Source organism: Mercenaria mercenaria, chromosome 1, assembly GCF_021730395.1.
Source record: "Mercenaria mercenaria strain notata chromosome 1, MADL_Memer_1, whole genome shotgun sequence".
Taxonomy (NCBI): domain Eukaryota; kingdom Metazoa; phylum Mollusca; class Bivalvia; order Venerida; family Veneridae; genus Mercenaria; species Mercenaria mercenaria.
The window spans coordinates 22199396-22213840 of NC_069361.1; the positions used below are offsets into that span (position 1 = coordinate 22199396).

The 14445-nt window shown below is 34.6% G+C and overlaps 1 protein-coding gene across 1 annotated transcript; it reads left to right on the forward strand.

The window, feature by feature from the left end:
* The first annotated feature begins 234 nt into the window (after positions 1-234).
* On the forward strand, positions 235-13630 carry LOC123545740 (uncharacterized). Its single transcript, XM_045332047.2, has 5 exons — positions 235-374; positions 3822-3864; positions 6932-7383; positions 8201-8323; positions 10644-13630. The coding sequence occupies exons 1-5, from the start codon at positions 353-355 to the stop codon at positions 10874-10876; spliced, it is 873 nt and encodes a 290-aa protein (XP_045187982.2). The 5' UTR covers positions 235-352; the 3' UTR covers positions 10877-13630.
* The last annotated feature ends 815 nt before the right edge of the window (positions 13631-14445 follow it).

Consider the following 14445-nt stretch of genomic DNA (forward strand, 5'->3'; position numbering starts at 1 on the left):
TCGCCCGCAAGCAGGTTATTTTCATTCAAGTCTACAATGAAATTATTTTAGATATTGCAGACATTATTGACCTAATGCACAGGATCCGCCGTTAAATTGAATGTCATGTTGCATTATATTTACCTCATAATTCGCGTCACTATCTCCTCACCGCAGATCGGCGCTACAGGTTGGACACTGTGACTGTATCTTTTTCCCGATTGGACGACGCGTTATATAGGTTCGTGCCTTCTCTTAGTTAACGAGGAATTATGCAACAATCCGAAAGCTGATAAAAATCAAAGAGTAAAAATGCGATTGATTTCATGTCAGTTTTCAGTTTGATTTTAAAACGCTGTCGACCAGATTTAAAATGTTCGTAATAGAGAGCAAATGTAAGTCTGTTAGTCTTCGTTTTTTTTTTTAAATTTCATTTTGTTTCTGAATTTATTTCAAATTTGAATTCATAGTATACCGTGGTATATTAAATTAATTTTTGATGATAATTTTTGGAAGAAAATCGTTTTAAATCATAAGTGCAGCAAGTACAATTCATAAATGTTATACAATTTGCAGTAGATATGAAATATTCTCCGCAACTGAACATAGAATGGAATTTTACAGTAAGTATTGACATTGTTACATTTACAGATTTTTATTACATTTATGATCCAGCAAGACATAGTTACATATTTTTTTATAGTTTGAATCTCCGACATGTACATCAGTATATGACTTTAATTAACTCCGATATGCACATCAGTATATAAATTTACTAGAAGTTTTAATCCTTTTGTCTGGAAATTGAAAATGTTTACGTATCATACCCTTCCGGAGAACACTTTATGTTGGTTTCTTATTTCTAAAAATTTAGACGGTACTTCCATTTGTAAATTATTAATTCATAAAATAATTTAATAGATTATACGTCAAATATTCATTCTTAAGGTAGTTCTGCACGTTTGATAAACCGGAAGTTATGTCGTAACGTCATTTATCCGGAAAACGTAGAATAAAGTCTGGATTCGGAGTAAGGAAATAAAAGACATTTATGAATAAATGACATCCCGTGAGTAGATTTTCTTACAATGGCACTGTAACTATCTTTCTAAAGTTAAAATATGATATTAAAATATTTGGCACGTTATATAATTCAAAATATTGTCTTAAAATTAGCTTGAAATGTGCTGTTCACTTTAATCATGGTCAAATATCTCAAAAATAAGAACACGCACCTATACATATGTGGAAAAATTTTATTCGCGAAAATGTTATGAAAGTTGTGATTTTCCCATAGACTCCAATTATGAAAATATTGCGTGAGGTCCAAATTTTTCAAATCAGTCTAGCACAAAAAAAAAAGAAAAAAAAAAAAAAAAAAAAAAGAAAAAGAAAAAACCAAGCACCTGACCCTTTCTTCCATTTTTTTTATTTGCTGAATTTTCTATGTATATTCTGAAGTTTTGAAAATTGAGATTTAATCAAATTCAACATTGTAGACAAAATGCATAACTACCTTAATACATGCCTACTTTTTGCCAGTCCATAGTTTGTGCTGTATGACCGCCCTATATTCAATACGAAAACTTGCTAGGTTAACCGGATAAACAAGAAGGAAAATATACTAAAATACATTTCCGATGTCATGTGATAAATCACTTATTGAATGACTTGCCGGCCAATAGTCAAAACTGTTTGCCCGAGATCTAAACTAGAATTCAGAAAAAACTTATTTAACTGCTTTTTACAGAATTGCATATTGTGTATCATTGAAGGTTCCATGAACACTGCCGTATGAATACATCTGCAGGTGTCTCAAAATTGCATTTTGTTACTTGTAACATGTTTACTTGTCGAGTTTAGCTCAACTCAGGGCTAGAGGATGTGTGGACGGTAGCCTGCAACATTTTCATTAATGACGTGTTGTTCCACTTTTTCTGATGTTAAAAAGGATTTTTCAGCTTTGAAATCATATTAAGAATCATGTAACTCTATTAGCGATAAAGGAGCTAAATAAACAACCAATTATGACAGAAGCCTATCTGGACGTTGTCTATTATGTCAAAATAAGGATATTTTCTGACTCCTAGATAAAACAGTAAAACAAATATTTGCAACTTTATTGTACACATAATTATTCCTGCGCAGATTCCTAAGTCCATACGGCTTTCTGATTTGCATTTTAACGAATGACTAACACATTATCTTTAATTTCTTGTAAAAAGTGTTGCCTTTTCTTTAGTTGCAAACATACATTTTCATAAAATTGCTTATCACTTTCTGGAAGTTAATTGTATATAAAATGTGTTCTTTACATAAAGCTTTTAAAAGTGTTTTAATGAATATTAGATCCCACAAGATTGAAAAGATATCATCTGAATTAAAATTTAGTAAACAACACATATTAACTTTGTCATATTGTGCACACGTAATGACTTATTGTAAATGCAATATACAAATTTTCAAGCAAACTAATACTTTTTTTCAGTCGAAATAATGAGAACATTAAAAAATTTATTTGCTTTAGGTTTAGATATTTCTGTTTAAAAGGGGCATGCTTCCAGGTCTTAATCACAATGTCAAATCAGATTATAAGAATCTTTCATTTATAAAAGGGACAGATTGAAATATCTAATTCGAGGGTAACTATTTAGGCGGTAACGAGGCTTAGCCAAGTAACGGCAAACCCGAGAGCCTGCTATTTCACTCGGCACCCATAACCAGTGATAGAGTTTTATTCTTCGAATGACAAAAGAAAGAAAATAAAACGAATGTTTAGAGCATTTTTAGTTTATTATATACACATTCGTTCATTAATTACAGCAGACTGTCATCATACACACCTAAATGTAAGACGAACTTTTCAAGAAAAGGCGAAAATATGGAAAATGTAAGGTCTATGAGAATAATGAATTTTAAAAAATTATTTAGGTCAATAGGTTTCGAGAAAACAGTAAAACGCCATTTATTATTTTACGGCACTCTTTCACTCAGAGCTAAACGTGATAGAAAGGATTCAGCATATTAAACAAGTTTTCCACTGATTGTCAAATCCTTTTGTTTTATGTTTTTAACAGTGAGCAACCAACGCGTGTACTTATTTTCAATAACGTAACTTTTGGCACTAGTCTGGAGGCATACTCCTGTTATGGAGTGGTAGGTCGAAGTTGAAAACTGTGCAGAAAAGTAAAAGCGTTCGCGGCCATGGAAACGACGTCCCTTACGATGAGTTCTATCGTCAGTAATCTGGGGCGATAAAACTTTGGCCGCACTTCGTCACCGACCTCCCCTGCTTCTTCCTCGGGAGAAACCTCTAGACCTTTCACGCTTATCTGTAGGCGACTACTTACAATACTCGGCATTTAAACGATTGCAAATTGACACACACTACTGTAAATTGAAATAAATTATTACATTGTCTACTTGAAACCACGGGAAGTCAGGCCATTAACGTGCTGGATTAAAAATTTCGATGAATCATGTATATAGTTCATAAGCTTACAAATTTATAATCAAAACATTATATAAAAATGTGTGTTCAATAGCATTGCTTGTGATATTGACTGGTCATTGGAGGAGTAAATGCTCAAAATTTCAATAAAAAGGGGGTTAAATTTTTTGCATGATATAAAATCCAGTAAATATTTGTTTAGAAGAGCCTTAGCTGAAGTTGAAGTCAAGATAATGATTCATAATGGAAACGATTCAAAACTGAAACAGTAAATGATTCGTTTTTAGTTATACCCTTTTTATTTCGATCTTCCAGCATGGTTTGCGAAGGAGATATTAAGTTTTAACTACAAACTTTATATTCATGACAAATATTTTTTTTTTATTTACAGACATCCTTGTTTTTGTAACCATCGTAGCTGGATGGATAGCCAGGTAAGAAAATTAGTTTAGACACTAACTTAAATATTTTCGTGTTCATCTGACAGAGAAAAGGTTTATGGACAGCCGTTGACACCTAAATCCCGATAAACGCGATCTCTAGGCACCTTTCAACGCACACGGAGCAAAACTTTGCAATATTCCAGTTACCATTTTCTTTATATCACAAGAAATAAACTCGTGGATTAGTGAATCTTCTTTAAGACAAGGCATCTTTCGATCGAGTTTAAAATCAGTTAGACTTACTTTGTAAACAAATAAATGAAAACTATTTAAGTCTAATATGAGTATATCAATTTTAAAATTTGAAAACTAATGCGTTTAAAATCATATTAAAGAAAGCTTTAAACATATGGTAGCTTAAAATTCTTTAGCTGCTGATATGTAACTGATATAAAATAGTACAAAGATTATTGTAAAAATTTCGGATGGATTACATCGGTCTCTTCTACTAGATAACAGCTGATATTCGTCGATGAGCATGTCTTAAAAGGATAAAATGGGCGGCCATGGGAAAAGATAAATTCTTTTCAGTCGACATTGTAAAAATTATTCGTTACATTTAGACAGTGATTGATGAGAATTGTGGTAAAGGGTTTCCTTTTACATGTCCTCCTTCTAAGTCTGGTCCCTTTTCTTCAGTGTATTTTTTAGTCTCAGCCATTTTATTCTTCACGTTGTCTTTTCTGCATTTGATGTCGTCAGTGTGTGTTGGTTTTTGGCTCACCAGAGCGCAGTCACTCAAGGTGATCTATTGTGATCACTCTTCGTTTGTTTGTCTGTCCGTTTGTCGTTGTCTATCAATCATTTCGTCAAATGACACTCCTCAGGAAGTGTGTGTTGAAAAATAAATTAACTTGGACCTGGTGTTCCTTAAGTTGTCCTCTTCAAAGTTTGGTCAAACAGTTCTGCTTGGCTGCATATAGATTCCGCAAGAGCTTCAAACGACATGTGCTCCTTATTAAACGCTGACTTGATCATTAAATATTTTCACTGAACTGTTTCTACCAAGAGCGTTAAATTTCCTCTTCGTCAGAAACCTTGGTTGTTGTCATAGTGGCATTGGGAGGTGGTTGCTTTTACGTATGTGTATATATACATTACTTATATATTTATTGTAAAATCTTGAGAAATCTAGTTGACTAAAACTCAACAAAAACTGATGAGTTGAAGTTATTATTTTAGAAATATAGTGGTTCTTGGGTAACCCTCTTTTAAGATTGTTTAAAGTATCCAGGTTTATCAAAATTCGTGCTCACTTTTCTTCTTACGAAAATACACGTAGCTGTAGCGGAAAATTTAAAGCCTTCCTTCCAAAACCTCGCTGCCCCGTTTCAAGATGCATAATGTTCCCTAACAGAGAGTGTACATTGTTTTGCTTCACCTTAAAGCATGATACCAGCGCTAAATATAAAATAATTTTCCAAATAGTTCCAAATAACTCAAAGAAATGTGAATATGAAATAGACAATACTTTGGGTTCTTATTGATTTTCTGTGACATATGGATTTGAAATTCTTGCACGCCTTGACATCTTTTGTCATATTCAACAATCTGATATCCAAAAGTTCTCATGCAAGTGTCCGCATATGTTCTTTAAAGTGATGTCGTAAGATAACAAATATAACCGTTTTTGTTGTACTTTTTCATACATTTTACGCTAATATTATTTTGATTTCATTGAAATATCTACATGTGTGTAAATCAGGAATGGCCGTGAGTTTAGAGACCAAAAACAGGCGTGAACGTCATTTATTATGGAATAGTGCATGCTGTTGGATACAGATGATGGCTCGGCTGGTCCTTTGGGATCATGGAGTCCATTCAACATTTCTGTAATAGGTGTTGCACATTTTATTACCTCTTATGAACAGACCCAATCAAACCGAGTCTGCTATTATTCTTCTTGGTTGCAATTTGTTTCCAAAGGATCTTTTTACAGATTTTATTGTATTCCTGTAATTTACCTAGTGCTTTTACCAACTGCAGTCAGACAAATACAACGATTGTATGCGTCAATGAAATATACATTAACGGGCGCTAGTGCTCTGAGAGGATGCATCATGCCGATTTCTGCTATCACAAAACAGTTTCTTTGATCCATTTCGTGACACCGATAAGCACAATGTCAGTATTCCTACCGATCTTTGGCGCAATAAATTTTCAACATTGTTCGTTATAAGACTATTCGGATAACCTTTTCAGATATTAAAAAGAAAACAAATAACTTATTTACATTGATAGGTAAAATAAGCACACTTACTTAGATACGTTTTCAATAATTGACATGATGGCGACCGAAACGTGCAAATATTAAAGTAACGTTGAAGTTGTTCGATTTAGAGAATTAATTTTTGTATTTACAGCTGATAGTATGCATAAAACTAACTTAATTCTTTTAAGCTTTATTGCTGAATGATAAGAGAAGAGCCAGGTATGTTAAACAAGTCTTTCAACAAATTAAAAATAAGAAGAGTTTTACCCCGGCCAGTCTTGGTTTTTGGAGATGTGCTGTGATAAGGTAATTCCACTGGCAATATAAGAGAACAATAGAACTCTCTATGAACTTAGTTACAAAGAGCACATGTGGTACAAATAATTATTTGAACATCAGCTATCACATGAATTCGCAGTATCAAGAGATGATCTTATCTATATTATAGAAGATCTTTAACATAAAACTGCATTGACTGTATCACATGGCCTTATATATGACAATTTACAGTTTATTATAGAGAAAATTGCCAACAGTTATGTGTAATGGACCTTTTTGGTATAAGTTGTCATGTATTTTATATTATATGTAATCAAATGAACTGTGAATCGCAAACGGCAACATGGCGTAAACATTTCAAACAGTTAGCGGCAAAATTGTATGTAGTCAACTGCAAAATGCTATTTGCAGACCAATTTAACGCCTATACTTTAAATAACTATAAAGTTAATTAAAGTACGTATGTGACTAAAGAAATTATTTGTCATAAGATAAGAAAAGTGAAATCGATTATAACTTTAGTAAAATACAATCTTTGTATATATATAGCATTTTCGTTATTTTCAGGTTGTCTACGGGAAGTGTCGACGAAGTTAATTTTAAAGGCTATGAAAGAGATAGTTTTACAGACAGCAAGTATTTCAGACACATAAACAATAACGAAAAGAGAATTGTTCGCTCTGTAACAGGTTCCAGAAAAAATTGCAATACTTGGGCTCCGTGGGTAAATGAGAACCACCCTTCTCCTTCGCATAAAGAAGATAAGGAAGTCGTCTCGCAAAGCGATTTACTTAATTTTTGCCCTGTGGGAAGTATCACCAAGTTTGAATGCAAAGACAACAATGGCGAACCATTCAATAAAAACCAAACATCGGCCGAAGGGAAATACTTTACATCCTGTTACGACATCCATGTTGGTGTAATATGCACAGTTTTAGACCATACCTTAAAGCAATGCCCTGACATGTCCATTCGATATTATTGCTCTTGCAATGCACATGCAACAAGTTTGTTATCAGGTATGTTGTTGAAATGTTACAATTTTGATTTTTTATCATTATCTAAAGGATGAAGGAAATTTGAATGAAAAGCCTATTTCTGCATTTCTTTCAGTTAATGAAAATTAAGCAATGCCTGACAAATATTTAAAAAATTTGTTTTGCTTACAACGTATCTCTCCCTTTTAACATCATTTCAAATGTTCATCTTTGAAATCCGCTTCACCGAAAACAAGATATTGAGGACCTGTTATCTGAGACAAATAAGTTGATACGCAGCATAGAGCAAGTTTTCTCCTATCATTGCAATTTAGAATTCTACCAGCTGTGACTTCATGGCAATGTGATATTACTTGACAATCCAACTGTACATAAACAAATCCTATGATGCACTTGATTTCAATTTTACACATCTAGATACAAATCTTTCATCTATCTACCTTAATCACTTCTGGTGTCATACCTACATAAAGTCTGACTTCTCCTTCATCAACAAGGACAGCACTAAGTACAAAAGAGTTTTCCATAGAAACATATACGGCGTCAACGAAATTAGAACTCATAAACACTTTCATTTCAGGACCGTTAGGTATAGGTTCAACATGGAAGATTGTTTAAGTTATTACTGCATGTCCATGTTTATATCTAGTTCATCATCTACGTGGTTCTTGTTACGCTTAGGTTGATGCTATATAGCCGTACCTGAATGTTTTACTGTTACAGGTTTTCTGTGTAGCCACTGGGGATGTTTGGCTTTTACTTATTATGTCTCTCCATAATGCTAGCATTTTAATCACTTTCAGTAATACATAATATTTTGTAACTTCTCTTCTATCAGTTGGGCCTTCAAGAACAACCAAAGCTTCTGGTGTGTCTGCATCTACAACTGTAGCAATGACACCAAAGTCACTAAAAGTTACATCGACATCAGTTACAGGATCACTCGATGTAGAGTCAACACGTATGTTTGTTTTAGCTTTTTTGTCTAGAATTGTTATCATTTTAACTCCATTGGAAGACTTAAGGTTATCGTTTTATTCCAAGCTTCTCTATTTCGCAAAATCTTTTTACTTACTGCCTTGTATCATTATACATGGCATTGGAATTGGTCTTATGATAGACATCCTATGGTTAAGGGGCAGGTTCATTATCGGGGTGGGGGTGGGGGCTCCGTGACCGAGTAGTTAAGGTCGCTGACTTCAAATCACCTGCACCCCACAGATGTGGGTTCGAGCCTCACTCGGGGCGTTTCTACTTAGGTTCCCACCCGTGATGAAATAATGCACGGAGGGGGACCTGGGGTCTTCCTCCAACATCAAAGCTGGAATGTAAAAGACATTGGTTTCAGATTTTAAATTTGTAATAATGTTTAGTATTGTTTAAAGTTTTATGGAAGCTATTAAGCTGCACTTAACTTTCTCTGAAATTTAGTTATATCTTATATTGCGTTTTAGTATTCATCATACCCCCTAAGGTCTATTCATATTACATCCAAAAACGATTCCTGTACCCTTTAATATCTTAAATTTTATAGTGTGTCTTAGTATTTCTTATATTCACTCCTCCCGTTACGCCGACCCATGAACTTTCTTACGTTTTTGCTCTTATATCTCCAAATGTTTCTCACCAACTTCTACCCCCACCCTCCTTTTACGGCCCCTGTAATTTGTATTAATTTATATCTGATATCTCTTATTGTTTCTAAGCATTTATGATGCCCTCCTCAATCTTCTACCCCATCATACAAACACATGCTTTTTTTGACATTCCATTCTCAAACCTTTATATCTCATATTGTAGTCTTATTGTCGCATCCCCTCTTCTCTACACATTTCTGCTGCCTGTTAAAGTATTTTTTTATACTAAACCATTTGTTATGTTAAAATATGTTGGTTTCTCTTGCCTTCAATACACATCCTGCCTTCCCAGATTCTACTACCACCTATACCGAAGTTAATTTAGATATATTTTTCATATCCTTTTTATGCCCACCTACTTCGAAGAAGGAGGGGTATATTGTTTTGCAGGTGTCTATCGGTCCGTCGGTCTGTCGGTATGTAGACCAATCCGTTTCCGGATGATACCTCAAGAACACTTGGGCCTAGGACCATGAAAGTTGAGAGGGAGGTTGGTCATGACCAGCAGATAACCCCTATTGATATTGAGGTCAATAGATCAAAGGTCAAGGACACAGTGACCAAGAAATGAGAAACAGTTTCCGGATGATAACTCAAGAATGCTTGTGCCTAGGATCATAAAACTTGATAGAAAGACTGGTCTTGAGAAGCAACCCTTTTGATTTTGAGGTCAATAGGTCAAAGGTCAAGTTCACAGTGACCAAGAACAGTGAAATGGTTTCCGGATATGATAACTTAAGAATGCTTAAGTCTACGATCATGAAAGTTAATAGGGAGGTTGGTCATAACCAGCAGATGGCCCTTATTGATTTTGTGGTCAGTAGGTCAAAGGTCAAGGTCTCAGTGACCCGAAGGATTTAAAACGTTTCCGGACGATATTTTAAGAACACTTGGAGGATCACGAAACTTGATAGGGAGGTTGATCATGAGCAGCAGATGACCCCTATTGATCTTGAGATCAGTTAAGGTCAAGGTCACAGTGACCTGGAACAGTTAAACGGTTTCTGGATGATAACTCAAGATCGCTTAGGCATAGGATCATGAAAGTTGATAGGGAGGTTGGTCATGACCAGCAAATGACCCCTATTGATTTTGAGGTCAGTAGGTCAGAGGTCAAGGTCACAATGACCCGAAACAGTTAAACCATTTCAGGACGATAACTTGAGAACGCTTAGGCCTAGGATTACGAAATTTATGGGGAGGTTGATGATGACTAGCAAATGACCCCTACTGATTTTGAGGTCAATAGGTCAAAGGTCAAGGTCACATTGACCCAGAACAGTAGAACTTTCTTGTACAGTCACCATATAATTTCTGTTTCTTGTGTAATTACTGAATGCATCAAGGGGACATTTCATGTTCTGCGAGCTCTAGTTTTAAGCAATGTTTCTGTGCATTATACACCATTCCCCATTTATAGGCAGAAGTAAACATAATACCCACAATTATTCTACTGCATTCATTATCAAACTGTTTTAGATAGATTGCACATTCTCTTATATATCAAAGGCATGTATCATTAGGACGATATATTTTTTACTTTCTATGTTTTTATTACACTTTTAATTCACTTACTTACCACCCTTTCGGTAAGCTTTACACTGATCATGAATACATGTTTCTTTTTTGTTTTCAATATTTTAGGTGCTACTGACACAGCGGCTTTTGACAAGTTAAAGGATGGGGCAGTAGTAAATAAACAGACAATGCTCGACATAGGAGCTCTGTCTATACCCTGGTGGGCATTCGTACTCTTTGTTTCTGGAGTGCTGTTCGTAACCAGCATGTGCGTGACCGTCTGTCTGTATAAGAAGGCAACACGTCAAATTAAGATGAAACACACAAGCATGAGTGTACATCCGCTGAACACCGTGTAGCATGGCACAGGAGAAATCTTCACTCCCAATATCTGTGATAATATTTCAAGGAACTGATTTTATGTCTGTTATCATTTGCTTTACATCGACATTTTATTACTTTTATATTTTATATTTTAACCTATTAACAAACTAATATTATTCACAGTATTCCGCTTTGTGAAACAACACAGTCGCTAGAATAAGAATAGAAAATTCTAGTAAATAATGTCTCATAAACTTTTCAAATCGATCACGTTTGTCAAGAAACATAGCCACCCGAGAGGTCACTCTTTCGCAAAGTGAAAACTTATTTTCTGAAACTGTTAAACCTTTTTTTTAAAAAAAGATAAACAAATATTTCTTTGATGAATTTTTACCACGATTGTTCAAGTTATTCTGATAAGACAAAACATAGTTATCAGAGATACAAAATAAAATACGCCTCATAAACATCTGGTGAGACCTTGGAATGCTCACCGAGTGACAATCTACCAGGCGTTTTTCTTTCATTTATAAGCGCCATTTCCCCCAAAACTACTCTTTTTCATTAGCAACCTTCTACTGTTGAAAGCTACCTTGGGTTGTAAAGGACACGACTGTCGGGGCATGTCTTGTTTTCCCCTTTAAATCTCTATGAAAAAAGTTTGAATATCTTTTCTTCTGAATGTGCACACCAGTTTTCAAAGTAATTTGGTAGAAAACCTTTTTTGTTTTATCTGTTTGAACTGTGAATTTTCTCTAGTACTTGTCGTTACAACTTCAACATTTATAAACTTTGCAGTAAAAAAAACATTGCAAATTTAGTATTTAGTTTTCCTAAGTCAAAAGATAAAAGATTAGGGTAAATTTCTCGGAAGCACGGGGCGCCACAAACACAGCCACAGAGCCACGCATTGCAAAGTAGGCCCACAACAAAAAGAAGCTGTAACGGAAAAAATATTTTAGACGGGTTGCTTTAAAAATCCAACAAGTACATTTTAATTTTATGCGAAATATAGAAAAAAGGAAAAAGAAGGGAGTAAGGGGATTGTTGCAGATTTTTAACTTGATAAGTAAAAATACTGTAAGACAACTTTTCAGTAAGAACAATGGCATACTTTCTGCTGTGTTACTAGTTATGGCCCTTGATGCAACCTTATATAACCGGTTGTGCATTACGAATAATATGTATGTTAATATACAAAACATAAAGTTCAAAACAGCACCTCATCAGCTCCATATTAAGCAGTGCATTTACATTTTTTTGTTGATTTTGACTTCAAGCGACACAGTTATAGGTCACATGGCAATTTTCAGAGGAAGAACTATGGTGTGCCCCTCCAAGTACTATATCATTTCGGGCATCTGGTAAGAGTGTGTAAAATGTGTAGGTGATGATGATGTTTGTGTCCGTGTGGTTAATTCGATTTAAAAGGTTTCCATGTAAATTTCCATCAGTACCTTAAACGCGGACAAATATGTAGAAACCAGTCTTTCTAAATACGGTCATGCAGCACAAGGGGTGAAAAACGGCAAAACCTATTTCAAGGGGACAGTCACAAAAGAAACACGTTATTACTAGGCTGCACAATAAAGAGTAAACTTTGCAACAAGGAATACTTAAAAATACTGGTAATTATGTAATAATCAAAGGCTGTTTTGTAATATTTTCTGGATAGGCAAAGTTTTGATGAGCTAATTTATATAATTCATTATTATTATTATTATTACTATTGGTAGTAATAGTAGTAGTAGTAGTAGTAGTAGTAGTAGTAGTAGCAGTAGTATGCAATATTTCTCTAGCACTCTTTTCATGCAAAGGTACACATTCAAAAATACTTTGCAGAATACATTGCAAAAATACCATCACTAATTCAGCACAAAAGTGCCCGTTTACATTAACAAAGCACGAATATAAAATACAACATATACACATGTATAGCCAAAACAAGACAAACATTTATACATATTTAAAAATAAGTTTGGAAATCATTAATAAAATCGTCCGTCCAAAAAAAGCGGTATCATTAGCTTCGGGTATGCATTGTATTTCTCTTATTTTCTTTTATTGAGGTACTTGCTTTTGCCCTGTATTATAGAGCCTAGACCTCTTTACCCAAGGGAAACAACTTGTTTGTCAAGTGAAGAGTTTGTTAATCTTAAATCATACCATGTTACTCCAATGTAACAGAAAAATAATCTTTTTATTTATTTTTTTTAATCACAGTCCACTGACCAAAGGATTTGCTAATATCAATCTTTAGTAATTATGCATAATGTTTTCATGTTTTGAAGTAAATGCTGTACATATTTAAGGAAATGAAGGTTACCTAGTCAACTAAGTCTACAATAATATTTTAATAGAATTGTCTCTATTTTTCGAAATATTTTACCCAGAAAATTATCCTTTACTTACTTTTTACCGCCACGAACATGCTAGTATTCAAACATGAACATTCACACGATCATAAGTATATTGCTTGGAGTTTAATCATAATTACTTATTTTTGGATTTAGTATAAAGTTGAAACCTTTTCAGTGAGAACTTTTTGTCATTTTTGAAAGGACTAACGATAAAGCCACTAAGGTCCAAGAAGAACTGATGGGGACTGTAGCCGATTGTGGGTATCACTCATAAAAGTTATTCCACTGCCATACTTTTCTGTGTTTCTTCATATTTTTAAACAAAAGTAATGCAATATTACTTTATTGCAAATGACATATCTGTCCAATTACATAATTGGTCGATCGTCAAATTAAACTCCTTTCTAACAAGTTAAATGTGTTACTAACATTACCAACAGCTCCTTGAGATTATTAGGTAACCCGGTGGTCTATTGGTAACACGCTTGACTGTCAGTCCAATTATCCCGGTTTCGAAAATCGGTCCGGGCACTAGAAATTTCTAAGTGTCTAACACCTAACTAAGAGGACAATATTGGTTCTTCCTAGCAAAGACGGCTCCGTTGTATTGGTCCTTCACACGGGACATGCAGTTTATTTACAAAGAGCTATGCTAAATTAGACGGATACGCATGTACGTGGGCCGTTTTAAAAATAATGACAATCATGCATGAATATGGTATACAGTCCCTTCAAAGTATTCGCCATTTACATCCACGCACTTCCGCAGTCGAGAAATCCAAGAGGTGAACGCTGCAGAGAAGTCTCCACTTAGTAAGTAACCGAAAAATACCACTCCCAAGTATATTATTCGATAAATGTTTGTGCCCAGCCAGCAAATGTTTTAGCTTTGGAAAGAGGAAAAGGTCACAAGAACTTAGATCTTGGGAGAAGCGGGATAATAGACTTGTACCACTTTTATCTCTCAGAATCTTTTGAACGATAACACTTTTGTGAGCCGTAGCGTTGTCGTGGATCAACTGGAGAACGAGAAGACCAGTCACTGAACGCATTTTGTTTGTATTTTCGTTTAACAGTTTTCAGTATTTTGTCTCTATAAAACTTTCCGCTGACTGACTCTCCTGACGGCGTAGGAATCTGTAAAACAGTGCCATTGAATGAAAAATATTGACTACAAAACCTCTTTGACACTTAGCTCTATTTTCAGTTACTGGTCTACGGTCTTCTTTTCGCAACCAATGTGT

Bases quoted from the DNA above. Each gene is read 5' to 3' on its own strand.
- LOC123545740 (XM_045332047.2), top strand. From the start codon at position 353: ATGTTCGTAATAGAGAGCAAAT. The intron at 375-3,821 runs GTAAGTCTGTTA...TTTTATTTACAG, and splicing joins GTTCGTAATAGAGAGCAAAT to ACATCCTTGTTTTTGTAACC. The intron at 3,865-6,931 runs GTAAGAAAATTA...CGTTATTTTCAG, and splicing joins GTAGCTGGATGGATAGCCAG to GTTGTCTACGGGAAGTGTCG.